Below are 27,134 nucleotides of genomic sequence, written 5' to 3'. Positions count from 1 at the left end.
TTATTCACTTATTTTTGTTATTATTAAATGATTATGTTTCATTTTTCTTCAGGTACAGCGCTTTGTTTCAGCTGCGGTTATTTTTTCCAAAGTGCTCTATAAATAAAGTGGAGTTGTAACTTTAAGACTGCGTTTTGCAGTCTGCTTATTTCTTTAAATGCGTCTGTTAAGCGAGCACTTCATACTGATGCTTATCACAAAACCTGACGACTTTGTCACGTTAAAACGCAAACGTTATCACGGGAAAATGGGGAAACTTGTCACTTTATAATGTGAAACGTATCACGTTTTAACACAAAATCGATCACGCTAAAACGTGAACTTAATCACGTTATAACATGATACAGAACTTTGTTCTTTTCTGGTGTGGCGCCAATAAGCTTCCATAGTAGCTTCTTTTGGTTTGGCTGCTTTTTTTTTTGTTTTTTTTTTTTGCTTTGTGCTGAACGTGAACTTCATATATGCTGAAATAAAAAAAAAAAAAAGGAGGACCAATGTCACTTTTAGCATTTTATTGAAAGGGACAAACAGTCAAACACAAATCAAAAATGAAAACGCTCGCAAGGAGCATGGAAAAGATGCTAACACTGAACAAAACCGTGTGGTCGACGGCCAACTGGAGGTGGAGTCAGAGATCCTGCCATCACTCACTAGGCCACACCCCTTAAAGGCACACGTCAACAAACAAATACTTCAGTGTGTGTGCGTGCATGTGACTTTCGGCTCAATTATACTTTCAATCCAGTGCTATTTTGTTTGATTAATAATAAAGCACCACCCAAAAAAAAATAAATACAAAAATTGGGGCACTGGAACAGGTTAGTGGCATTTCAATTCATTTGGATTTGGGAAATTGAAAGTGACTAAAATCCTGAAGTCAAGGTACCGGTGTGCTCGCAATATAAAATATATTCAATTTTCGTTGGCACACTTTGCAAAGCTGACGGCGTTGAGGGATGGCGGCGTGCAAATGAAATAAACACACCGAGGCGCAGCTTTGTTATGAAACGTCTCTGCTGCTCGTTTGATGGAGTGCAAGTCAAGTCAAGCCAGCGACGGCCCCCCCCACCCCCACCCCCCCCTCACAAAAAAAAAAAGAGAGGATGTGAGTCAGTGTGTGTTTGTGTTGGTCTAAGATGGTGGCCACACTGCGTTAAAGTGCAAACTCAGTCGCGCGGCGGTGTCACTGACACCCGGCGGGAAAGTTCAACAGCTCGAGGGGGTGAAAAGGGGTCAAGTGTCGGGTCATGAGTTCAACTGGTCAGGAAGAGGCGAGTGACAGCGCTCACTTCACGCCGTCTCCCCCCCCCAAAAAAAACAACAACAACAAAATGGAGGCCAAATTTAAATGATTATGCCGCCAATCACAGCTGGCCGTCGCTGACACGGCCCGTGAGATGATGGACTAGCAGAGGCTGTTGCTAGGCAGCGCTCGCCACGTGCCGTCATTTACCTTTTCCTCTGGACACCGGCGGACACACAGGCGGAAAAAAAAAAACAGGCTGTTTGTGGTCTTTTTTAGTCGTTCGTAAGGCCGAGCAGCACGCGGACCGTTTTCTTCGCAGGCACATACAAAAATAGAATGTCCATTTGATGATACGACATTGTTATAAATACAGTTCAACAAAGAGCAGTCAAGTTTTTATATAAAACATACAAAACAACATTTTTGAAGAAATGATTTAAGGAGCCTTGGAAAATTGGAAATGCGCCTCGAATGGCCACTTCAAATCGAAATGGCGGACTTCCCGTGTGTTTTGGGGCATCGGTTCGTGAGACTTTTTGGGAGGGTCGACTCACGATAGACGCGACGAGCGAACTTCATCATCTTAAGTGAAAAACCTGCTTTAGGGGTTGGGGGGAATGATTTGAATTTTGTGTTTTGCGGCGAGTCATTAAACGTGGCTGCTTGCTCCGCCCACACGCAATGACGAACACTAAAATGGTTCGCAATAAACCGTAGTTAACCATCGTCCTAAAAATGACGATGAATGAATTTGGTAGCAAGGGGCCAAAATCTCCAGGATGAGTCCATTTTTGAAGCGCCCACGGAAATAGTCCAAATGACACTAAAAGGCCTCAAATCCGACCGGAATGGCCGACGTTTGGGTGCTTCTTCTCATAACAGACTTGACTTTTTGATTTGATTTTGCTGAGTGAAATTGGCTTCAAGCGGTGTAGCCCAAATGACTCATAAACAAACAGCTGCGTCAAATGGATGAAACCAATGTCAGACTTCCTTGTGGCTTTTCCCGATACTGCAAATGTATACGTGCCATCGAAAAACGTTCAACGAAACAATCAGCTTGCATTCCGAAAACTCTTAACTGTCTCCTCAATGGCAATGAATCTACATCATTTTACATAATTTCATGTCAAAATTGAAAGAAGCAGCAGGATTTTTGGAGCACTTTGAGATCCCAACAAGTGTCACACATACGCCAAAGAGGAATGTGATACGAATGAAACTGTGGCTTGTGTTCTGAGCCATTGCAGGGCAGATGGAAACAAAAGTCTTTTTTGTAGTCGGTTTTGGGATGGGAAAAAAAAAAAACAAAAAAAAAAGACATTTGGAGCATCAGTGGACATCGAACCATTTTTATGTGTTCAAGTAAACAAAAGGGGAAAAACACACACGCCCACTTGATGAAGTCTTTTCTGTGTCGTAATGTCCGGATGTTCATCGGGATCTGCTGACAAGCTCGGCTAACGACCGTCCTGTTTTCCGCCAATCGTCGTCAATAAAGGTCCAATTTGGTCGAGCCGAGTCTGACAGAAGCGCGCTGCTGGCTAAATTCGCCATTATCCTTTGAATTACGCTGATGTCAATATCCAGCGTCGGCACGAGGCTTCGTCGAAATTAGAAGCCTCGTGGAAACGTTAGCCGCCGTTCCGCTAACAATCGAGCGCTTGTTGCTACAGTGGGGAACACGCAAACTGACAATTGGGATGAATTGGAGCATTTCCGCCACCCACGTGGGAGACAATCTAGCAAAGGGCTGATTGGGGGACATCTCCTGTGGTGCGGGGTGTTTTTTTTCCCCCCCTCCCCCCTTTCTTTACTCCGCTTGAGAAAATGAAGTGCGCTACTTGGCCGCAACCAGCGGAGGCGCTGCTTATTCCCTCTCAAGCAGAGTTCAGCGCATTCAGCGATGCTCCCCAAAATCGACTAATTGTTCGGTAAGTTTTTCCCCGTTCTTTTAGAAACGAGAATTTGAGTCCAATGCTCATCTGTAGCTACAAAACAATATCGCATTCAAAAAAAAACTAATGATGAATGGACATGCGTGTTTTGGGTGTCAGAAGGCAGAAACAAATCCTGCCCAAGGCAGGAAAGGCGAATGTTGGCTTCCCGCTGAGCGGCGGCTCGTGTATAAATAAGCGAGGGAAGTGGTGGTGCTGCAGAATACGGCAATTATGCGAGCGCCAGCGAGCGGCACGCGCCGCCGCTTGAAAAAGGCCTGCTTTTCCACCTCGTCTCCTGCAGAGAGGTGAAAAGGTAATTGCGACTTGTTATGATTGCCTTTCAGCGTTCCCCCCTCCCCCCTCCATCTTGGTGCTGTGCCAAAAGTGCGGATCGAGGGAGTCCTGGGGGCAGTGATGAGGAATGTTTTAAGACCTCAGGGATGCAGCGGAAGCCTTTTTAACACCGCAATGCAAGGATCCTTTTTTTTTTTTTTTTTTTGTCCCGAGCTTGTGGTATTGCAGGCGGCTCTGCTCAGTATGTGTGTGCGCGCGCGCGTCTTTAGGATATTAAATAGTAAAGGATGGGGATTAATAATGGAACCTGACAGCTCATCTCCGGCTTCTATCTGCCTGACTTTCCCCCCAATCTTGCCTTCCATTCCCTGCCAACCTCCTTTGCCTCCCGCTCGCTTTCTAATCCAGCGCATTTCTCTTTGTCAGGAAGCCGCGTCCTCCTCCCGCCCGTCCTCGCCGTCTTTGTCTCCCTCAGGGCCCTCGCTCTTTCAGGGTCATGTTAGGAGCGTAGAAGAGCGTGTCGTCGTCGTCGTCGTCGTCGTCGCTCAGGTCGGCCAAGTCGGCTTGGGTGTAGCGCACGGTCCCGGCGTGGTACTCGCCGATCCGCGTCCCGTCGCACAGCCGCGACTGCAGAGCGAGCTGCGAGACACACAAAAAGAGTTCACGATCACTGGAGGCCGCGCGACTCGACGGCTTGATATCGGACGGCGCTTTTGGCACCGGGCGCTCGGGTTTCCGCTGCAAAAGAGTGCGGCGACGAAGTAGGAAAACCACGTCGGAGTCGAAAGGAGACATCGATGTTGGCTCTTGAATTTACCTCTGGCGGCAATTTAAATCAATCGGCATTTTCACACATTTTCATGATCGGCTCACTGACCTGTGCGTAAGCTATCGACGCGGAAATGGGCGGGGCTGAAGTCGATCCGTCTTTTGACGTCGAGGCTCACCAAATCTAACACGCCGATAATTTGGAGGAAGCCAGCAACCGCAACCATGTCTCGTTTGATTAGACTCATCCCAAGTGTGTCGCGCGAGGACGCATCTGGATCTTGCGCCCAAACGCAAGGAACTGAACAGTTGAACGGGGTCTTGTCGAAGGTGATGACGCGGCATGACTCCTTCTTGTGACTGGCGAACAAGTCGGCCACTAGATCGGTCGGAATCATTCAGCCATAATTCTCAGATTTGATCAATGAAATTGTCTGTGCTAATTAATACATTTGCATTGACTCCTCCCCGAGTCGAGCCGAGAATCCGACGCCTCCCGACGTCGTATCAGCTGTAATGACGCCGGCAACCGCAGTGTGTGGCGTTCAACACGCCGACGTGGCGGCGCGTCGAAGGATCTGGATAGGCCGAACCTGCAACTGCTGTGTGAACGCAGCCTTTGGCAATGCAGTGCGAAAAGGACTCTTGAATTGTCAACGGTCTGGAAAGATCCACTTGAATGGTTCCCCGGCCATCGTCAGCCACAAGATCAATATTTGGACGGACGCGCCCACACACACACACACGCGCACACAGTTGGGAGCGATGAGGAAAATGTACATTCATCCTAAACGAAACATTCGTCTTTCAAAACGCCGTAACAGACTGACTTCTTTGGAATGTTCCCATCGGCAGTCAAAAGCCTCGCAAAGGCTATTCTTTGCATTCTTTGCACGCACGGACCGACCGATAGACGCCATGCGCCAGTTGGTCGCCGGGTGACTCATCCGCTGAACGCCTCTTGGAAACGGCCAGCAAAGGTAATTACCCCGACTGTTCACACGCCGACATTCGAGAGTGACCCGTCGAGCCCATTTCAACTCTGCGGCTAACCGCAACAGCAGGACCTAGCGAGGCACGACGACGGTCTCTCCGACGAATTCAAGTGTGGGTTATTAAGACTTTCCTGGGTTTTTTTTTTACGATAAGTATATGCTAAACGCGTAGTTGCTCCACGTCTGTGTGTATATTTTTCTTTCTCAGTCTTTGCGGTTTCTCAGAATTTGACTGCCAATGAAACGACCCGCGCTTTGAACTCAGTGAAATTAACAATGACAGCAGGTCTATTTTTTATTATTATTATTTTTTTTAAATGCATTTTTATATTGTGTTAAAAGCGGGTCGATGTTTTGGTCGCTATTTGTCGGTTGTTTAGCTGTAGGTTTGGTTCCATTTTTGCTCGTAACCCCCCCTCGTCTTTTTGGCGCCCCCGTGACGTCATGGAACATTCACCTTCAGTCCACCTCCAAACTGTAACCTACGTCCATTTCCAACTTGCGTGGTCTTTTGTTAGCAAGGAAGTAGCGTGCTAAGAAAGGATGCTAACAAACCATTGGGGTGCCCCCCCCCCCCAACCTTTTCACACTGCTAACATTTGGCTCTTGGCTCTGTGCTATTCTAGTTCCTTACTGAGGGACCAGAGTATCAAGCATGACGTCGTTTTGCTTTGTTCCTTCATCGTCTTTCGGGGACTCCTGGTTTGCTGTCCTATTATTAGAGCCTGAGCAAGCAGTGCCAACACTCTTGAAATGACTCACAAAAGAAATCACCCTGTTGAGGCTCAAAAACACGCCAACGTTTTCGGAAACCCACTCAGCAGCCCGCAAGCAAGTTATCAAAAATTCACTAGATTCTTAATAGACATGAAACAAGAGGGCACGCAAAATAGCTTCAAAGTCGGCCATTTTGAATTGAAGTGCATTGGGCATTTTGTTGAAAAACATGTTAGCTTATAATACATAGAGCTATCTACTAGTTGCCACAAAGTCAATATCTAATGAGACACTAAAATGACTTTGTAAGATGTTTATTGATTCAATGTTGTCATTCCACACTTGCGACAAAGAATTCTAACGCGGTCTTTACATCCCCGAACGACCTCCCGACTTCTTGTCTTATCATCGTACCGGTTCCTGTTTCGACGACGGCTGCATTCACGAAACTACGACACAAATGGGGCGACGGGCAAAAGCCGAACTTTGCGAGCAAGTCACTTCTCACGAAACAAAAAAGAAGTCGCTGCGGAAACGAGACATAAACGCGGCAATCAAAAGAAGCAACAAGAACATCCGGTATCTTGGTTTTGAGGTCGCGGTTCGGTGCACGTTGGGGACAGTAAGGCAACAAAAGGAAAAACATACAACTGCTTATGAATGAGCCCCAAAGAAAAATCTACATGATAATATACAACAGCTGAAATATTTTCTCTTTTTAAAAAAAACAAAAAAACAAAAAAGTGGGACATCAGTAATTGGTCTTCTTGTTACGAAATGCCGAAAATTGCAACAGTAACAGTTGGAATGATTACGCAATCAGAACACCAATGGCATTTGTTAGAGGGTGTTTAAATGCCACTGGAAGTTACGCATGCACCATACTGGTTTTTTTTGTCCTTTTCGCGCTGTTTCACGATAACCACATTCACGCGGAGCCATTTCAAATGAGACAACGACCTTGACGGACTGCCAAAAGCATTTCGTTGGGCCTATCGTCCGCTAGCGCGCTGAAGAAAGCAATAAACGGACGAGTCGAAAGCGCAGCGAAGGTTCAACTTCTGGAATAATTCACATTACATCGCACATCGGTGGGCTGACATTTAGACCGTCCAAAAAGGGCCTAATGAAGCAGCAACTATTTTTGATATCGCCGCTACGCAACCAGAGACGACAAAGGAGGCATTATTATTGTTCCCTTCTGAGAATCGTCACGGCCCAAACAACCGCAAACACGTGGCCTACATTTGGAAGGCGACGACGGTGAACCCGAGAGTGTTTCGCAATGCCCTTAGTCAGCTGCAAAAGGACCCAAAAGAGCTTTGGAACTCACTTTTTTTTTTTAGAAAGACGCTCGTGTCGTCGCTTGTGTGGACAAAAACAAAGAGGATGCGCACGCAGGCAAATGTCGTCAAGCCGAGGTGAGGGTTGTACAATCTACTGTTAGAACAACAGCCCCAGAGAAATAGTCTTTATTTTGCATACTAACCCGCGTCGCAATTATATTAGTTGCTTACCGCGTGCAACATTTGCATTGATTAGAAAACAGAGGGAGAAACGCTGCGTGGTTGTCATGTCGACGGGCGACTTTGCCGCCATCGGTCACTTTCGCAAGATGGGAGGGGATCCTCTCTCCAACGCAACCATCCTAGACACGCTAACAATGGAGAACAAGCACCTGGATTCCGTCCAAAAGGAGACTGAGGCAGCAAAGTCAAGACTTTTGGAATACTCTTAATACGACAGCATCCAGAGCGAAAACGCAGAATTATCATTTGCAGCAGTGTCTCCTCTCATGGGCGGGGGGCTTCATCAAACTATTCGGAGAGTTTGTTCGTGTGTTAGTCAGCAGGCTACGACCTGCTTCGCTACGGATGACATAAGACAACGTCACCTTCACACATTTAACCCGGGGCGGGTAGGCAGTTCCATCGAGACTCTTAACAGACAAAAAAAAGCGGGGGAATAAAAATCTGATTTGTGTTTGTTTGTCCATCCATTTGTTAGCAAACAGGCATCGTTTTTTTTTCTATCCTCAAACGTTACAATGAGGGGTTCGGAATCGCAGGCTTAACAAACAGTTCTCGCTGCGACGACTGATATAACGAATGACGCCTCGCTTAAGCTTTGGCGGTTCCTCGGTTGTTCCTGATCATCCTCACCAATTTCCTTTCATCTGTGGGGGGGGGGGGGGGTAGTTTGGGTCTTCTTCCAAACGGTGGGCGAAACGGTGAAAGATTCAAATGACTTAAAGAGTCCTCCTCCTCTAGAAATGGCTACATAAGACTCAATCTGAAGTTCTCCATCTTAGATCTTCACAGAGGTCATTGGGGTTTCCCCATTCTGAGCGTCGGTCGATCCGACGAGCTCTTTCAAACGAGTCTTTTGTCCGTCTGCGGTGGCTCGGTCTCGTGAAGTGAATGTCATCGACCCTTCAGCACCACATATCGACAGATTTAGGGGAATGTATGCCTGCGAGTGGCTGGCGACAAGTCCAGGGTGTGCCCCGCCTCTCAGCCAAAGTCAGCCGGGATCGGCTACAGTCCAGCCGCAACTCTCGAGAACTTGGCGAGTGAATGGTTGCATATAAATTCAGCTGTGTAGAATTTCGACACCGGTTGGAAGATTCCAACCTCGAAAAAGGTGAAAAACGGTCCAAATAAAACATTAACGGAGGCAAAATGGCTAGGATGATTGGATGGAAACTCGAGGACCACAACTGCTCTTGAGGGTCATTCAGTGACCGCATCGATATCAAGTGTTGGGGTACCGTATCGAGGCTGTAATATGAAATCCAACGATACGATTCATTGCGATAGCGGCGGGGGTGGAAATGGGGCCCCGGTGTCGTGGTGGAATGTTTGCAGTTAGCCGATTTGAAAGAATGTGAAGCTGCCTGGAAAGGAACGTGAAGGCTGGATTTAGGCGGCAGAGCGACAACGAGGAAGGCGGAAAGCGAGCTAGCGAGAGAGAGCCAGCGGCTGCTACGAGGACTGATAGCGTGTGTGAGGGGGCGGCGGGGAAGGGGGAGGGTGTTGAGCTGGCGATGAGGTGTCTGATGAAAGCGCAGATTCGTTGCGCCGAGGAAGGAATGTTTTGACGCTCTCACAAGCGCCCACCCCCGCCGTCACCACCTCCCCGTCGCCCGTACGCCCCCCCGCGCCCTCCCCCTTGCCGCCGCCAATCTCGCACCTGATGTGAGGGGGGCTGCCGGGAGTCGCATGCCAAGATGAATAACAACCGGCTGTTAGTCACGAACGCACACGGAGCCTGTCTGACTGGCAGTGCCGCGTGCACGCGTGCGGGCGCGCCGTCGCCAATTTCCGTGCCCTCGTTCCCTGACACAAACATCATTTTCTCCGTGATTTACGGAGGCGCCGTGATTCCATTTCATTCGTGTTGTCGTCTTTCCCTTGCGCCCCCGCTCGCCACGCCGAAACATTGACATTTGCGTTGAAGGTCATAGCGCACATTCCTCTCTTCCAGTTTGTGCTCATGACCGCTTATCAGCCTGGCTGCCGCTACTGACTGGGTGACAATGCGTGTGTGCGCTCCAAACGAAGACAAGAGACTACTTTATCCCTCGTCCTCTCGTGGTTCGATATTAGCTCCGGCTCATATCCGCAAATACTGTCAATGTTGCTAGATTGAGACCAATCAGCGGGGAGCGCTATTGATTGCGGTGTTTATTGAAGTGCAGCCCACGACGGTTCAAATGCGCAAACATCCTCTGTCATAACATGTTCGCCCAAAAAATTGAGGCCAGTTACTTTTCTTACTTACCAGCACAAACTTAAGAGTGACAATGTACAACCGAGTTGACGCTGTAGGCGTCTGTAGTTGCCATGACGAACGAGGTTCGCTCGCTTCGGCTTCAAAACGGAAAACCACGCTTGCTGCCTTCAAGGCATCGAACAACAATGAAGAACAATGAGGGTCTCCTGTTTTTTTTTTTTTTTTTTTTAACCAGGAGGAAACGTGGACTTTGCTGCAGCAAAGTGGAGACTGCAGCAAGATTTTATTCCATTTTTGTTTTGTTTTTGTAGTTTTGAAAAAAGATTTCTGAATACTGTTAAAAAAACAAATTTTAGCAAAAAAAAAAAAAAAAAAAAAAAAAAAATCTGCCATTTTTGAAAACAACAACCAAACAATCTAAATTTCTCAATTTTTGGAAAATTTCCTCACCCCACCAGAACAGTTTTCTTGATGAATGATAACTTTCATGGGGGAAAAAAAACCTCACCTTTTTTCTGGTTAAAACAAAAACAATCTCAAATGTGTAGCAAAGCGGAGACTGCGCGTCCAGAGTTGAGAAACAGCAACAGGCTAAGCTAATGTTAGCGCGCGTTTCCATCCACCCATTATCGATGCTGCCGCTCGCCAGTCACTCGCGGGCCACATCGAGACAGACGACGTTTTACGGTCACACTTACGCCGTCACTGAGTTGGAATTGAACCCACGCAGCCCGCGCTGACGTTGGGTGGGCAACAGTGACTCATCAGTGACCTCGCGTGTGGGTTTATTTTTGTCTTTTGTCAAACACAGCACAAAAAAACAGCAATTTAGTTCCAGAACAGAGAAGACAAAATGATTTTTTATTAGTTCCCCACACTCAACACCTTAAGTCTATATTTTTATTGTTGAAGCAGAATTACACAGGATGTATTAAACGTAATAAAACACATTTTCATTGTTCGTTTGGATGAGCAGAGAGAACAGTCCATGGGGGACAAGGCGAGGGGTTCTCGGTTGACGACGGTACGCACACACAGCGTTTTGAGGTTATGAATGCGGCCCATTCAAGTATTTTGCGCAACGGTGTAAGAATACAAAGTCACGTGGCACACGAAGACACGCTCAGTTACCGTCGTACTTAATCAAAAGATTGTTTGACATTGGGTTAAGTGTTTTGTTGTTTTTTTTTTTTTTCCCCCAAATAGCTATTCTAATTTTGACTTCACTAGTGCATTTGTGAGGTAAATAATAGACTAACCGATCCATCGATCTTCCGCCTATCTGGTATCAGGCTTTATAAAGGTTCTGAACAAAAGTGGTGACCGAGTGGGCACCGTGGAGTGGAAAAGGCTCATCTGCAGCGGACGAGCGACACATTCTCAGACCGGCAAAATGTCTCTTAATAGTGATTCCAAAGGTACCCGTCATTGTTAAAGCGCTGCAAAGCAATCCACAAAATACACTGCGGGATTTGTAATAGCAGCTTGACACGTACCCGCATACCGGTGGGACTCAGCAGGCTCCGCCATTCCCGATCCAGCCCGAAGACGAAGGCGTTGGCCAAGCCGTGCAGCGGCGCGGAGAGCACGTGCAACAGGGTGAGGGAGAAGGACGGAGCCAGCGGGTAGAGGGCGTTATGGAGCCTGGCGGAACAGAGCGGGACACGGTTGAATTTTCAAATCGCCGTTTCGCCTAACAGTTGCCATGTCGACGTAGGTTCATCAACTTTTAGCAAAGATGGCGGAAACTGCCCCCCGCCATAAAAAAAAAAAATAAAAAAAAAAGCCACGTCGAATGCACCCGTCGCAATGAGACATGCCGAAAAAACACCAAGGAGACTGATTGTCCGATTGTCTCATTGTTTAATCCAAGAGGGGACAAACGGAGTGCTGCAGCAAAGTGGAGACTGTGGAGAAAATACTGCAACAGAGGTAATGCCAGACTATCTTGTTGTCTTGAAATGATATATTCTGATGTGGAAAAAAAAAACTGAATATATTTGTGACGTGAGAACCAAAGTATGCCGAGTCATTTGTATGAAGACAACCTGTATATAAGTGCAGCAGAGGATTGAGCAGGCAACAGTCCAGCCAGACAAGACGTTATACTTCTATACAGTTATACTGGATAGTCATTAGCACTTTGCTAACACAATTCATTTGTTTTTTTTAATCAATCTGTTATTTTAAATGTTTCATCATATGTATTAGCGTTTCTATATTTGAGTGCATTATTTTAAACAACACGTTTTTTTTGTCTACAGCTTCCGAGTTTGTCCCTTCACAAAGTTTAGCTGGTGTGTTTTTAATCTCGACCATATTATGTCAGTAAAGTAGTTGTGGGAAACAGTACCGAACAAAAATCAGCGAGAAACAACATTTATCCAAGAGACTAAGGGCAGCGCAAAAATGTACCGCTCCATCAAAAAGGAGACTGTGGAGAGCAATACTGGGTAGGCTAACATTAGCATGGGTTTATATTCGTCAATCCCGAATGTTGAGATAAGCCCATGGAGCCCAGGTGAAAAAGCAGCGAGCGCGAGGATGACACGTCGACCGGAAGGACGGACGACAAGTGAGTGACGGAGCCAGAAGGAAGGGTGAAAACGAGAGGTAGCGAGAGCGAGCGTCGCGGGCGGCGAAAACGGGGGAGGGAGGGGCGGAGAGCCGGAAGAAAACGGGGGAGGGTGAAAAGGAGCGAGGCGAGCTTTATATCAGCGTTTAAGAGCCCATTAGGCAGCGCGAGACGTCTGGGCTGACACATTCTTGGCTGCCGCGTCGACAGCGCGCGGCACTTTACGAGGGCGGCCAGAAGCGGAGAGGCGGAAAAGTGGCAGAGCGCTCCGTTCCGTCTCCTGTCCGCCGCTGATCCCGTCCAAATCCTCACGTCCTCTCCTTATTTGCGTCCCCGTCACCCCGCTCGTATCGCCGATTTGTCGTGATCCGACGCGTCACCCTGCTCAAGGTCGCTCCATCTCGTCGGGAACACATTCGAAGGACGCTGGCCGGCAATTGACCCCGGATTAACCTCGTATTAGTCCTCCTCGCCGGGTTAGCGTGTCCCTAATGTTTTTTTTATTGATCTATTAACCGGGGGAATCAAAGTGTACGGCGCTCACGGCGATTTCGGTGCGAAAATAAGCGGCCGCCGCAGTTGACCTCGGCGCTCGGAAAGTCATCCCCGGGCTGTCGGTGTGCCGCCTGGGAGGAATGCTCGAGCTCACTCATCCGTGGAAAAACAACACGCGTTCGAGTTCTATTATGAGACGCTGCAGCGACTCTATCGCTGACACGTTCTCCTCATATTTATTTGCGGTACCCTCTCAAGCGCTAACCAAAATACAGGCAGGAATCCGTAAAAACAAACAAACTCACCTTTAAGAAAACATTGTAAATGTATTGGAACACACACAAAAAACTGAAAAGCGTAACATGTATGGAAAGTAATGTACGTATTATAGTCTATGTCAACATGCATGTGCCTTTAAAAGGCAGGGCCAAGCGATGACGTCGGCTACTGTGTGTCAGTGTCTGGGCGTGAGCTGTGGCAAACAGCAACAACCTGCGTGAGTGTGCTCATCTGTTTCACATTACGATGGACGCCCGCATACTCGCGGTCCGGCATACCGGATTCACTTATTGAAACATTTTTTTCACCCGTATTTTTTTTTTTTATTTAATTGTTTTTTTTTTGGGGGGGGGGGGGCAACCCCGAAAATGCTTATTGAATAATTATTCACGCTCCGGCCTGGTCCTTTGGCGACTAATGAGCGAGCAGCAGTCATTTGCGTTCCTAAAATAAGACCTTGTATCTTAAAGTGAGCTCCGATGGAAATGACAAATACGTTTCATTTTACCACTACTGACCTGTACTACTGAAATAGAGTGGTAGATATTTATAATTTACTCCTATAAGTTAAAAAAAATAGATATTTTTTTTAAGACCATCATTTGATAAGACTATCGCCATGTTTTAGCGTGTGCAAAGCATTCTGGGAATGACGACGTAGACTGGCTGTTGTAAAATAGTTACGTTGCTGCTCTCGGCGGCGCTAAGCTAGCCATTTGCGAACAACTTATTGTCGGCGAAACGAGTTAAAAATGCCATACTGCGCCGCTTTCGGGTGCAATTTCCAATCAAGACGGAATGCAAAAAAAAAAAAAAGGAGGTAAGCATTCATAGCTTCCCAAAGAGAGAAAGTTGAGGAAACGGTGGGAAGAGTTGAGCTGCCCAAAGATCCGCGGCTGTGTTCTCGGCACTCCGGCTCAGATTCTTTCTTTTTGAATCTTTCCTCACAAGGAGCCTAAACGGCCGCGCGTGACATGCGAAAGCCGAGCAAAAAGACGCGCTGGCCGCGTAGCTCGATCAGGAGCTTCAAATACGCCACCGAATAAGAGTTTCTTCACACCCGTCATCTTCATCCTCATTTCTTGCGTCTTCCTCACTCGCCGCATTTCCCTGATCACACTCTGGCTCGAAGTGAAATGGCTGAACAGGGGCTGCTACTGCGGCCACTGCTAAAAACTGCGGGCGTCGGGCACATTTGACGTCACTACCCAGAAGGCACCGCGACGAAAAAAACAACGGCGGCCTACGTTGAAGTTACGATTTCTAAAAATATAGAATATATATTAGCGGGCAGCTAACACTGTAGCATCCAGAGAGCAGGCGTTTGTATTCTTTGTCAATTTCAAATGTTCCAATTAAGAATCTGCTCGATCCCAAGAAGGCCCAGGCTGACCATCCACGTCCGCGCCAACTACGACGAGTAGCTTTTGTTGACAGTTGAAACACGTCAGTACAGCTGCTCCTCGGTTTACGAAGGATGGCAACCATGAAGCCCCTTTGCAAAAAAAACAATCCCCGATAAATGTCAACATCACTTACGTCTTTTATTTCGTCTTAGTTGTATTTATGCTTTGTTGAGTTCTCTCGTGTTTGACTGGAACCTCACACGCAACAAAAATAATAAAAAAATCAAGACAGAACTGCAGGTGAACGAGCGCAGAAGATGATTATGTAGATTTCTTCGTAAATCTGCTTATAATCCTCTCTTATCCTCTTTTGCGGCAGAAGGTTGGAAGGTTTATTTTCTATTAATCTGTCGCCACTTACCTTCCAAAACTTGTGACGGGGAGAAGAGAGCGTGCCTCCCACCCACGCGGGTTCAGCAACAGGTTGAAAAGCGGCCTAGCGAGCCGCATCCGACCTGCCGACCCGAGGGCGGCCGTGTCAAGTCTTAAGGGTCTTAACGCGGCGCCTAATGAAAGCGGCGGCGGCGGCCCGGCTGGGAACGCAGCGGCGGCGCCGCGTGTTTTCTGGGTTAGCCTTAACCGCTGTATCTCGAGAGGAGCGGCGCAGCTGCTGCTCACATTCATTTCACTTCCCATTAAAGGCAAAATAAATCAGCAGTCCCCACACAACCTGCTGGACAAACACACACACACACACACACACACACACACACACACACACACAAAGGTCTGTGTGTGCGAGAGGGTCACATGCATCGAGAATGTCAGGTGGAGAGGAAAAGACCGTGAATGTGCATTTGTGTGTGCGCTTCTCTGAACAGCACAGCGGTGAGAGCAAGCTAGCGTGTGTGTGTGTGTGTGTGTGTGTGTGTGCGTGTGTGTGCGTGTGTGTGAGGCGGCTATTTCTGGCATCTCATTTTTCCCCCCCCTCCTGCTGCCGCAAAGAAACGCGATCGGCGTCCGGGAAACGAGAGCTGGCAGCAAGCAATCATCTGCCTGCCTGCCACACACAGACACACACACATACACACACACACACACACACACACACACAAAGGAGCGCAGCAGCGAGCAACATGCACCATGGCAACGGAACAGCCGCAATTAGAGGCAAAGAGCCTTTCCCCTCCATCGAGGGAGAGCGAAATGAAAGGAAGAAAGAGCGGGCGAGCGAGCTAGCAGGGGGGAGAGAGAGAGAGAGAGAGAGAGAGAGAGACGGGCGGGTGGTGGCGGTGAGACGAGTGTCAGAGAAACAGCGCTGCACAGGAAGAAGGGGGGCGGGGGGGAGAAAACACGAGAGAGGTGAGAACGTGCAAGAGCGAGGCTGAGAAAGGAGAATGACGAGGGCCCTCGAGAGAGCGACGGCGCTGAGCGGCCCCCGGGGGGGGGGGGTGAAAGCGAGGAGCGAAGAGCGAGGAGCGAGGCCGAGCCGAGGCGACAAGAAGGAGAAGAACGAGAAGGAGACAGCCAGGGACGAGCGATATCAAAAAAGACAGATTGCGAGACACGAGCGCGACAAACCGGGAGATTACGGGCGAAACGCGACAGAGGCGCGTGCGGCGCTTTCTCCCGTCGGGGCCGACCTAATGAAAGATGAATGAGGGAGGCAGGGGTGGGAAGTGTGTCTGCGGGCGATGCCAGGCCAGGCCGATGTGTGTATAAATGTGCGCGGAAGTGTGCGCGCGTGCGGTCGAGCGCGCCTCAAACTTGGCCGGCAGGTGTCGGACAACGAGGCACGCGCTCATCTGAGACCGATCGCCGCTTTTTAATCTCACGCCGGCTCGCGGGAAGTCAAATTAACGGCGCCTCGAAGGCAGCTCAAGGGGTACTTCATCGATCATGTCGATCTCCGGCCCGCCCGCCCGCCTGATTTCGTGCAAAAGCCTACAAAAGTTGTAAAGGGGACAGAAAGATTGGTCCGTACCAATACTACGCGACAGAATTGTTGGGAACAGAATGGGAACCTCGCGACTAAAGCGGTACACACGCGAAGAGAATCGGGCTGTTTCGTCAAATGCCAGACTAGCTTACGTCTGAGGTGTGTTAAGAGTGGACCCGTCTCAATTTTTGGGGTCAGGGCCGACAGTGTTAAATACCCTGAGTCATGACGCCGCGAATTATGACGGGAAACAGAAAATGGCGACGCAGCAGTCTTTACCCAATATCGTTCTTTTGTATAAACGTGGGTTCCCCGGACACCAACGAGTATTTTCGACTGAAGTCCTTTTCAATAATGTACGCCACTGCCGCCTCCGTTCCCTTCGGAATCACTCAACAAAGATCGGCGCATAGCTGGAACTTTCTGCCCGTCTTTGTTTTTGGCAGATCACATGTGATCACACGAGATTTCAAGCTTGGCGGTGGCACAGAATTTATTTTTTTTGGTCTTCATGTATGGGGTGTGTAGCAGACCAAAACATTTGGGAAGATTTGAAAAATCCATGTGTGGACCACTGTACCAGGTCTGAGGCTACAGTCACATTACATCCACATACGAAAGAGGATTTGAAAAAAAAAATGGAATTTGTACTGTTCTCATTGGCATGGGGAAAAAATAAAAAATACAAATCGGAATGACCTGCAACGTGAACATTTTCAAAATTCGTCCAGGCTACGAAAAAGTGCTATGTACCCATTTTAAGCACTGGTCGACAAAGCATTGTCAAAAGCGGAACGGGAACTGTATAGCTTTTGCGATTCTGACTTTTAGTACCCTCAAAGCAAACATCGAGTTTTGAAACTTTGTACTTTTGGTGCAAGAATGCCTCCCGCTTGGCTAGCAGGTGTCGGACAACGAGGACGGCGTGGCACGCGTCGGAGACTGCTCGCCTGAGAGCGATCGCGGACTTTTAATCGCACGCCGGCTCACAGGAAGTCAAACGAAGCCGCGGTGCCTCGAAGGTCGCTGGAGAAACCCCTCATCGATCGCGTCAGTCTCTCGCTTGCCTGTCCAGTTTCTTCTGCCCGTCTAGTCCAATACGACGCCATGCCAATCTAACAATCATTCATTCATCTTTCATTCATAACATTCTGCCGTCATCGCGCTTTCAGCTACTCTATTGCGTTTTCAAAAGCTGTACTTGCCCAGAGGGAGATGAAAAGAAGTGTGTGCGCGCGTGTAGTCAAGCGTGCCTCCCGCTCAGCTGGCAGGTGTCGGACAATCAGGACGGCGTCACGCGCCGGAGGTCGCCCGTCTAAGAGCGATCGTCGCCTTTTAATCGCGCGCCGCCTCACGGGAAGTCAAATCGACGGCGTCTGGCAGGCCAGTCGCGCTCGTTTATTCAAGAAGCGCTTCATCGATCACGTCACTCTCTCGCCTGCCCATCGGGTTCTGCGTAAAATCCCGCCCACTGGACCGCTTCTCCCCTTCTCAGACATTTTTTTCAGTTCATCGCTTTGCAGATGCATCAAATGCCCCTTTTCCACCAAGTTTGCCTCATTTTTTTCATCCATTTACAGAAATAAGCACCCCACAACTTCAGAGACAATTTAACACGTCTTCTGACACCTTATGACCAGATGAGGTGGCTCGGGCATCTATTTAGGATGCCTCCCTGGTGAGGTGTTCCAGGCACGTCCCACTGGGAGGAGACCCTGAGGACTCTCAGCTGGCCTGGGAAGACCTCGGGATCCCCCCGGAAGAGCTGGACGAAGTGGCTGGGGGGAGGGAAGTCGGGGCTTCCCTGCTTAAGCTCCGGCCCCCGTGATCCCACCCCGGATAAGAGGAAGAAAATGGATGGCTGGATGGACAATAACAGTGCCATTACAAAAATTCTGTGGATTTGCAGAGCGGATTCAAAGCCGTTAGCATTTTTTGCATTCATTTTTGGGCCAAGCTGAGATCTCAAGCGCATTTCAAATCAGAACTTGGCCTGTGCTCTGTGCACAAAAAAAGGTAAGCAAATAAGCTCCGTAGCACCTTTTGACACCATTCTGTGGGGTACGGTCATGAAAGGTTGGAAATAAGTCACACTGCAGTCAACAACTATACATAATCTTCAAGTAAGGGAGAATTCCAAACGATAGTGGTTCTTCGTAGTTTGGTCTGACACAGTTACTGCCATCCCGCTTGCTAGCTACGGATCAGTCAGATGAGGGTTTAGCGTTACAAATGGTACCGTGGCGAAGCTGAAACACGACAACGTATTTGTGGAGTCAAACATCCGCTGAGCTGCCAACGAGAGGCCGCTCGCATGAGAGCCTCCTTCCGTAGAGTCGAAGGCAGCCAAAACAGTCATCCTGACCCTGATTGCACTTCCTCTTCTCCTCGGCTGACTCGCCCCCCCCCTTTCACTCCAGATGAATCATACGGTTCAAAATGCCAAAACATGGCCCTTGTGCCGGCCACAGCGCTGCAATCCGAATCCTCTAAGTGAAAGGGACTTTTCCGCTGCAACACATGACAACTCTTGACTCTCGGGTGAGGTTGGTGTGTGTTCTTTCTGGATTTCCGCAACTTCCTTGAAACATCACCGCATTTAAGGCTATTTACCGAGCAGCACTAAGATGTTCTAATGTTTCCAAGGAAAGACTCGTCTTCACATTTATTCGCCAGTTTTCCATAAACCAAGTGTAAGCTATGATCAAGGTGTACAATAAGTGGAACCTTAAAGATGGCACAGTGTGCCATTCCTGTCTGTCATGACCAGGAAATAGATGCTACAATAAGCACAAGCGCACCAAAATTGGAACAACTGGGCCTCATCTAATGTTGTTGTTGTGACGTTCAAATGTCCCACACATTTGGGGTATAAACAAGTAACCCTAAAACTATCAGCCGCTATATTAACAAGCAGAAAATTGTTGATAACTACAGTTTGGGAATTGGGGGCCGTTGCAAATCGAGGGGCCACCTGCACAGCGTTTTCAACCAAACACACCCAAGGTTAAAATCCAAACGGAGGGTAGAGTCCCGAGTCGGCAGCTGGTTAGCCATTATGCCATGCGTGGTTTGCCCAACTGGCAGGACCGTTTGCGACAGACGCCTGAAATGGTTGAGACGCTAGGATGACTGGAATGCTAAATAACGTGCCCTCCTCGGGCAGGTGGTTGTAGTGTGACGGAACGCGCTGTTACTACGCTTGTCTACGCAATCTGGCTACCGCGCCAACGATCCAGAGACTTTGCTTCCATTGGGCCTGATTTGAGGGTACTACTACTTATTGTGGGACACTTTAAATGGTGGCTTTAAAGCTAGGTTGAGGAGTGTGAAAGACAAGTAGCTAGCTCCCTTCCGGTGAAACTCCACCAAATTAGTTGAAGGCGTTCACGTAGCAACCACAATGCGTGTCCGGTCGATAACACGTTTGAGTGTTTGGGCATGTGAATTTAGCCTTGCTCGCGTCGTGCGAGCGAGCGAGCGAGAGAAAGAGCGAAAAAAAGAGAGAAAGCGAGAGAGGTAGAGCAGATGATAGAGTAGGCTTTAGCGATTCCCCGGAGTGTGAGGCAGCGTTTACGGCACTCTCCGAGCAGCCAGAGTGATGAATATTTAAAGACGTGCCTGAAAGCGTGGTGGGGAGGTGGGGGGGGGGGGGCGTACATAGCGGACGGTGTGTGCGCTTGCATCTCGCATAAAAAAAAAAGCGGCCACGAGCGTGTGACACAGGCTATCTCGTCTCTTGCTTGTGCTTGCATGCATACACCATGCGCATGTATACAGCGTACATATAGGATGTTTATGGCCTTCACTATATATGGTGGATTTGCGGTGGTAGCCGACAGCCCACCCCCACCCCCGCCCCCGCCCCCCACCGGCCCATCCGCCGCCTCCTACCAAGTCCCCCGCGTGCTCTTCACGCAGTCCTGCGGGCCAGCTCGGTCTCGCTAAATAGGGATGAATAGCGGAGCGTTGCCGGCGCGCGACGGGAGACAAATGGCTAGAGGGCTCTCGGTCTCTGGTTACACACCGATCGCGACCCGACACGCTACACCAAACGCACACCCTCCACAAAAGCTGCCACCGAAAGGAAATGATTGTCAGTCGTGCAACTTTGACAGCATGTGCCGCCCATATGAGATGATGTACGCAAAAAAAACGTCACAATTTAGCTAAAATAGCTCCCAACGTGGGCTTTTTTGGGCAAATTCTCTTTTCAAAGTACAAACCCTAGAATTCTCTCCCAAAATGGCCGCTTGAAACCAAAATGCTGACTTCCTGTTTCATTTCAGTTATGGCTTTTTGAGACTTTTTTTGTGTCGTGTCGTGTCGGCGACCAGTTCAGGGTGTACCCCGCCTCTCTCCCGAAGATAGCTGGGATAGGCTCCAGCGCGACCCGAGTGAGGAAAAAGCGGAACGGAAAGATGAATGAATGAATGATAGACGTCTACTAATTTAGTGTTGATTGGTGGCACTCGTGTGAGGGGCAGCACTTCACGCACGTTACGAAAATCCTCAAAATAAATGATCATCAAACTTTGACAACATTAGATAGCTCAGGGGGGAAAAAAATAAAAACCTTCACAATTTAGCATTGCCCATCTGTCTAGGACACTTGCTTCTGATTGGGGTTGATTTGGTCAAAGTCCAGAGAAGGACTAAATTGTTGTTTAACGAAATCCACTCTGAGACACGCTTTGAAAAGATTTCCGCCTCTGAAACACCTGCGCTGTATAAATGAGCAGCCCAGACAACAGCAACTGTCAGCCGCTCTATTGACACGCAGTAAATCATTGATCATTACAATTTGGGGGATAGCGAATGTGGATCAAAGCAGTTGAAGACAAAATAAGATTGCATATCAAAAACTATTTAAACATTATTTCAAGCCATGCGTGTATAAAAAGACATGCTTTTGACACACGGTCACGGTTGTTGTACAGCTGCTACTTGGCGGCTCAAACGTGTACGCTTTGACGATGCCAAGTTCAGTCGGGTGCTCCTGTACGTCGAAATCCTCCTCCTCCACATATCCCAACATGTTGCTCGCCATTGCAAAAACTAAGACAATTCTGACCTTAGTTATGTCCTCAAATGCTTTGTTATTGAAAAACCAAGTTTAGGAATTGTAATTGTGAATCAGCGTCTGCGTTGTCTGAGGTAAGATGGAAGCGTTTTCTGCACATTTTCGCAAGAACTTGAAGGAAATTGGTTTTAGTAGCGGCGTCTAGGGTCTTGGAGTTGAAAAATTGCAGAATTAAAGCAGGGTGCTTACATACATACAAACAAATGGGCTGAAGTTTTTTTCCCTCCCTTGACGCTCAAAGTCAGCACAGGCCCGATTATCGGATTATCCGATGGTGTACGTTACGGGGGATTGTTCCTCTCCGATCGCCTTGGCACACGGCCACCGTAACTTGTAAACCTGTTCAATATTTACACCCGCAAATCACCGCGCGTGGTCAAGTTCAGCAGACGTGAAACGGAACCGTGGCCACTCAGGGAGCGACCCGAAGTCGGCGCAAATCGAGGCAACAGCTTGTGTTAAGCGTTTGTTTAACATGTCTCCAAGTCATTCAGGTACAACAAAATTGACAAGGAACAAAGTTTGCAACCGCAATGTCGTTACCAGCTAAACAGTTAGCCTAACTTCTTCTGATTCTACTGTTTCTTCTTCTCTGTATTTCCAGTCTGGATGGCCAGTGGCGCAATGCTGCCTCTCACAGGTCAGTTTTGGTATTAGGAAAGACATCACGTGGGTGGGAGGAGACTCGTGCTTATTAGCTGCGATATTGTTATCGATATCGTGCGCTGTTCTGTGTTGGTCATCTCAACTACACTTCGCACTATCAGAGCAATAAGGCGGAGCAATAAGTCATTTTTTTTCCTCGTCATGCAGGGTCGTTGCATTCAAAAAGTTGGTCAGGATGGGAAAGACATTAGTATGTGTGTAGCCGATTCAAGTCCAAATCAAATCTGTAAAAGACTTCACAGTTCAAAAGGTTTCCGTCGTTCTTCAATCAAAATACAGTCAAATGAATGCAAACAAACAGACAACCAAAGATAAGTCGGGACATTTGTGGGATCCGAGACGCTCGCTCGTTACACCGATGACGTTATGGGGTGTAAAATATGAAACGCACGCCAAGCCGCACAAGTTATTCTGAGAGGCGGAGAAGGAAGGGAGCGTCGGAAAGAGGGAGCAGCGGAAGGAAAAAGACAGAGAAAGAGAACATCCTGGGATGCAAAATACAGTGCGATAAGCGTTAATGTATCCCGAGCAGCGCCGCCGCCTCCTTCCTCCCCCGCCGACACTCTTCCTCCACCTTCCCTCCTGTTAGGCTCTCTCTTCCTTTCTTCCTCCCTCCATCCTTCCCCTCCTCCTCTGCCGCCGCGGCGTTCTCTTTGAGGGATGAATAATAACTGCTGCTCTGAGATTTCCTTCCTCGTTTTTCAAAGCGCCGAGCGGAGATGGGGAAGGTCTGCCTGGCCTCGGCGTGCGCACACACAAGGCGAAGCGAGCGCACGCACACAGACGCACGCACGCACGCGGCAAAGCGCAGACGCACATACGCGCTGTCTTGTTCTCTCAGCTCGCCTGGAGCAGGGAAATCAGATCTCCTCCAAAGAACGGCGGGGTGGTGAGGGGATGAAAGGGGGGTTCGGGCCTTGTAGGGAGCCCGTACAAAACTCCCCTACTGGCACGTGTGTCGACACACACGCACACACAGAGGGGGGGGGGGGGGGGGGGGGGGGGGGGGGGGGGGGGGGGGGGGTAACCTACGTAGCGCGGAGGGACAACGAGGAGGACGGCGGCCGCGTCCCGCTGCGACAGGGTGAACTGAAGGTTACGCAGACACATCGGCAGTTCAAGCCTCCGCCGCCAGGACCAATTGCTTGGCTCGGAGGCGCCCCGCGGGAAGGAGCGTAACCTCCATCGCTCACAGGCAACTAGAGCGCCTGCCTCGTGCAGAAAGGCGAAGAAAAAACAAAAATCAACAAACTGGGGAAGCTTTTTCTTTCCGAGCGTGTGCTTTTAGCCGCCTTTCTGCCAAAGCGTTTCTTCAAGCTCACCACAGTACGGTTTTGAACAATAAACGCCGATCTGCCGTGCGTTTCCGTTGCGGGCAGATTGATAAGGTTTAGCTTTGTGAATAGCCTGACATTAAAGCAGCGTAACCCGCCGCTGAACTCGATTAAGAAGAGGAACCGTGAACAGATAACAACTACAATGACCCTCCGCCAAGACTGAACAATCCCAAACCAGTCCATCCGGAAAACGCAGCTTTTCCACCGCTGAAAAGTTTGTCCAAACATAAGGATGATTAGAATACTAGATTTATTTAAGAGCAAGGTAACCTAGTGGCGTGCACGCCTGCCTCACAGTTCAGAGGGTTCGAATCACTGCTCTGGCTTTGTGTGGCGTTTGCATAGCCTTCTCGCGCTTTCATGGCTTTCCTTCGGCTTCCTCCCACATTCCAAAAACACGCACGTTAGCTTGCTTGACTCTAAATTCTTTGGGGTGAATGTGCGTGTGAACGGTTGGTTGTCTACATGTGCCCTGCAACTTCCTGGCAACCAGTCCCGTCCAAACGTCAGCAGGGAAACCCTCCAGCTCACCCGCAACCACAATAAGGAAAAGCGCCTAAAAACAGATGGACGGATGAATGGTTAGCCCCAAAAAAAAAGAAGCCCGCAATGGAAGACAACGAACGTCATTGTGGATATTTAGTTGAGCCTATTTTTTTTTTTTTATATCATGCACATCCCTTCATGGGATCACCATCACAACTGTTCCCCTCCAGTGCTGTAGGTGGCTGTGATGAGCATGGCAAATGGCCACACGGCACAATCTTGTTTTCACTGTAACGCTAGCTCCTGGATTTGAAGGCCACTGCCCCACTGGACACCAATACGACAAAACCACTCAACTACATTCTGCCGTTTGTGTAATCATGTAGATTAGGATGGATGTACACCGCACGGTTCGGGTGAGCAAATTCAGATTGTTTTGCTCTCAAGTGGCATAATTGGGATGTTTAAGGGAAGCGGGTCAGAAGAAGGCATCTTCCAAATGCGCATACAAATCAGATACCGATCGGATATGTGTCGAACGGATATACAGTGAAGCCTAGCATATTCGCGGCTCGGCAGTTTCAAATTTTATATACACATTTTTTTTTTTTTTTGCTGAAAAGCGTCACTTCTTTGCAGTTTTTGTGCTCTGGCTGCAGACGTGTCTATTATTAGGGAATCCGTTTGGCGCCATCTTGTGGCATCTATGGGCAATTACAAGCCTTTTGGGGTGGGTGTCAATTCGTGGAACTAAACGGGGGATACACATGTGCCGATAATCGGGCTGATGGTTGGCGATTGCCTTCGACGCCGATGGGAGGAGCAACTGGTTGTGTTGAGTGTTTGTACGCTTGTATCGCAAGCGCATTGACCATAGTAAAAACGTCATTTCAAAAGATCGGTTAAGATGTTGAAAATCGGTTCTGTGCGTACATTGCTTAAGTAACCAACCGTGCTTATTAGTCAATACCCTCGGGTATCGAGGGTATCTGCAGGTTTGACGACGTGAAATGGAACTTTTTGGGGTATTTTATTATTATTTTTTTTAAATATGCATGAACACCCGAGTCCCTTTCACGCAAGCTTCCGGGATAACCGGCGCATCAACGATGTAACGGTGACAGGACATTGGCGTGCTTCGCGCGGTAGTTGTGGCTTCGCTAATTGTGATAATTAGGTGCGGGAAAACGCTAGCGTCAGCGACAATTCCTTTCAACACCAAGGGGGCACGCATAGCGACTCTCGGCTGTGAAACTTCACACTCGCGGCTGGCATGTTCTGCCTACGTTACACCTGTGATACCGCACCAGAAGCGGGCACATTTGCACATCGACGGTAAACCCGAACCCTCACACGCGGGGCAGCGAACCAGGAGGAAGCCAACTTCCACGGAATGTCAAAGGGCCTCTTGTTATTTGTGTACCTTTCAGAATGTTTGACAATGGAAACCCAATAAAAAAAGAAAAATAAAAACAAGTGTACCTCGTCAAACGAAACCAAAGCGCGACGCTCGGCGGAAAAAGGGGCTTTTGCGAGACGCTCGCTACGGGAGAAGCGCTCGCTCGTCAAGCGGCGACGCGCCACCGGAATCGGCGGCGAGGTTTCCGAGGAGAAGGCTTATTTATGCAAACAGGCGGACAGGCGCGCACAGTAGGAATCTAGACAAGCCTTGTAAACAAACACACACCCACACTAAAAAGCACACAGGGGAGGTGATGTGAGAAGCAGACTGTGAAAACCGGAGTCAGCGTGCCCGGGCAGCGCACACACAAACACGGGGAGAGAAAGAGAGCGAGAAAGGGAGAGCACGGGCTCGGAGGAAAGGTAGGAGCGCTTTCCCGTTTCAATTCGCAACAGCTGGTGTCGAATTAACACATTTACCAGTGTGCATTTGGAACAGATTAAAATTGCTTGTGTGGCGTGTGACTGTCTGTGAATCGTATGTGTGTGTGTGTGTGTGTGTGGCAGCGCATGAAGGCCAAAACAAGAGCGTGTTTGTGTGTGGGAGCGCCTGCGTATTAGCAGGACGGATCAGGCCGCGAGAAATGGCAGAGAGAGGGGGAGAGAGGGGGGGGGAGGGGGAGAGGCAGAGAGGGGGAGAGCCGACAGCTTTGGCTGCTGCCCTGGGCCGTCTCTCTAAACCCTGTTTAGGAGGCTTTGGAGCTCAGATAGAAATAATCCCCCACTCAGACACACGGGATAGAAAAACCCGTGCGCGTCGGAGAGCGCGCACGCACACACGCACGCACGCACGCACTAACGTCAAGCCAGACAAACAAGTGCGCACACATGGCAACAAGCGGTGACAGCACATTTGCCTTGACACGAAACCAAGCGGCCGCCTACGCACGCCAGCGGGGAGGAACAAAAAAAAAAAACACGCACGCGCACGCTGAGGCCGCCTCTCGCGCGTTCACTTCCACGCGGCAGCATCGGCACGGCACCGTGACAAACACTTTACACACTCCAGCCCCGCAGCTGAAGGCAGGGAGGAGGATGGAGCGAGGATAGGAGCCGGGGGGGGGGGGGGGGAGTAAATAGGAGGGGGGTGGGGGGCGGGGGCGGCTAACAAATTAATAGGAGCTGGGGATATATACAGCCGGCGCAGTCGAGCGGCGGGAGGAGGCGGAAGACGACAACGAGAGAGCAATTCATTCCCGTTTTATCCCCCGTGCGCTCTCGGGAGAAAGGCAGAGAGCGGCGCGTGTTTGCTCAAGACAGGCGGAGAGAGAACGAGAGAAGGGGGGGGGGGGGTGGCGTGGGGGGCTGGGGAGACGGAAAATCGCAAATTAGGGGAAGGAGCGGCGACAAAAGACGTGAGGAAACGAGGGAGAGCGGAAAGGAAAGTGACATTTAAGGAGGGAAGGAGGGGGCGGGATCATCTCCGTCGGTCGACAGCGGGGGAGGGGGCGGAGCGATGGACAGGAAGGTTAAGGAGGGGGTGGGGAAGGACAAGAAGGGGGGGGGGGCGATTCGGGGGGGGGGGGGGGGCGTCGGAGGGGAGCCTTTGAGAGACGTTAACCCTGTAATTGACCTGCGTCTCTGCTGACATCGCCGTGGCGACAAGCAGAGCCGCCGCAGCTAATCACTTAGTAACCCTGACCTGTCAATCACGCCAGCAGCTCTATGTGGGGAGGGGGAAGTGGGGGGAGGGGGGGTCTGCAGGCGAAAGACACGGCGGACGTGAGAAGTAATAACAGGCCCGAGGTTGCCGTTTACTGGACCACCCGCCC

The 27,134-nt window shown here is 49.3% G+C and overlaps 1 protein-coding gene across 4 annotated transcripts in view; it reads right to left on the bottom strand.

Moving 5' to 3' along the window:
- Window positions 1–497: 497 nt before the first annotated feature.
- Window positions 498–27,134, bottom strand: part of si:dkey-100n23.5 — a 75,004-nt gene continuing 48,367 nt past the window's right edge. For all 4 annotated transcript variants that reach the window (XM_061791682.1, XM_061791679.1, XM_061791678.1 and 1 more), the window contains 2 exons: window positions 11,192–11,339; window positions 498–4,119 (listed from right to left, as the gene is read on the bottom strand). In XM_061791682.1, the coding sequence (XP_061647666.1) occupies window positions 3,952–4,119; window positions 11,192–11,339 (316 nt within the window). In that variant the 3' untranslated portion in view covers window positions 498–3,951. The remainder of the gene's footprint in view (window positions 4,120–11,191; window positions 11,340–27,134) is intronic.

Source organism: Phyllopteryx taeniolatus, chromosome 12 (genome assembly GCF_024500385.1).
Source record: "Phyllopteryx taeniolatus isolate TA_2022b chromosome 12, UOR_Ptae_1.2, whole genome shotgun sequence".
Lineage (NCBI taxonomy): Eukaryota > Metazoa > Chordata > Actinopteri > Syngnathiformes > Syngnathidae > Phyllopteryx > Phyllopteryx taeniolatus.
The sequence above is the reverse complement of the archived record's forward strand: the minus strand, read 5'-3'. Positions and strand labels throughout refer to the sequence as shown.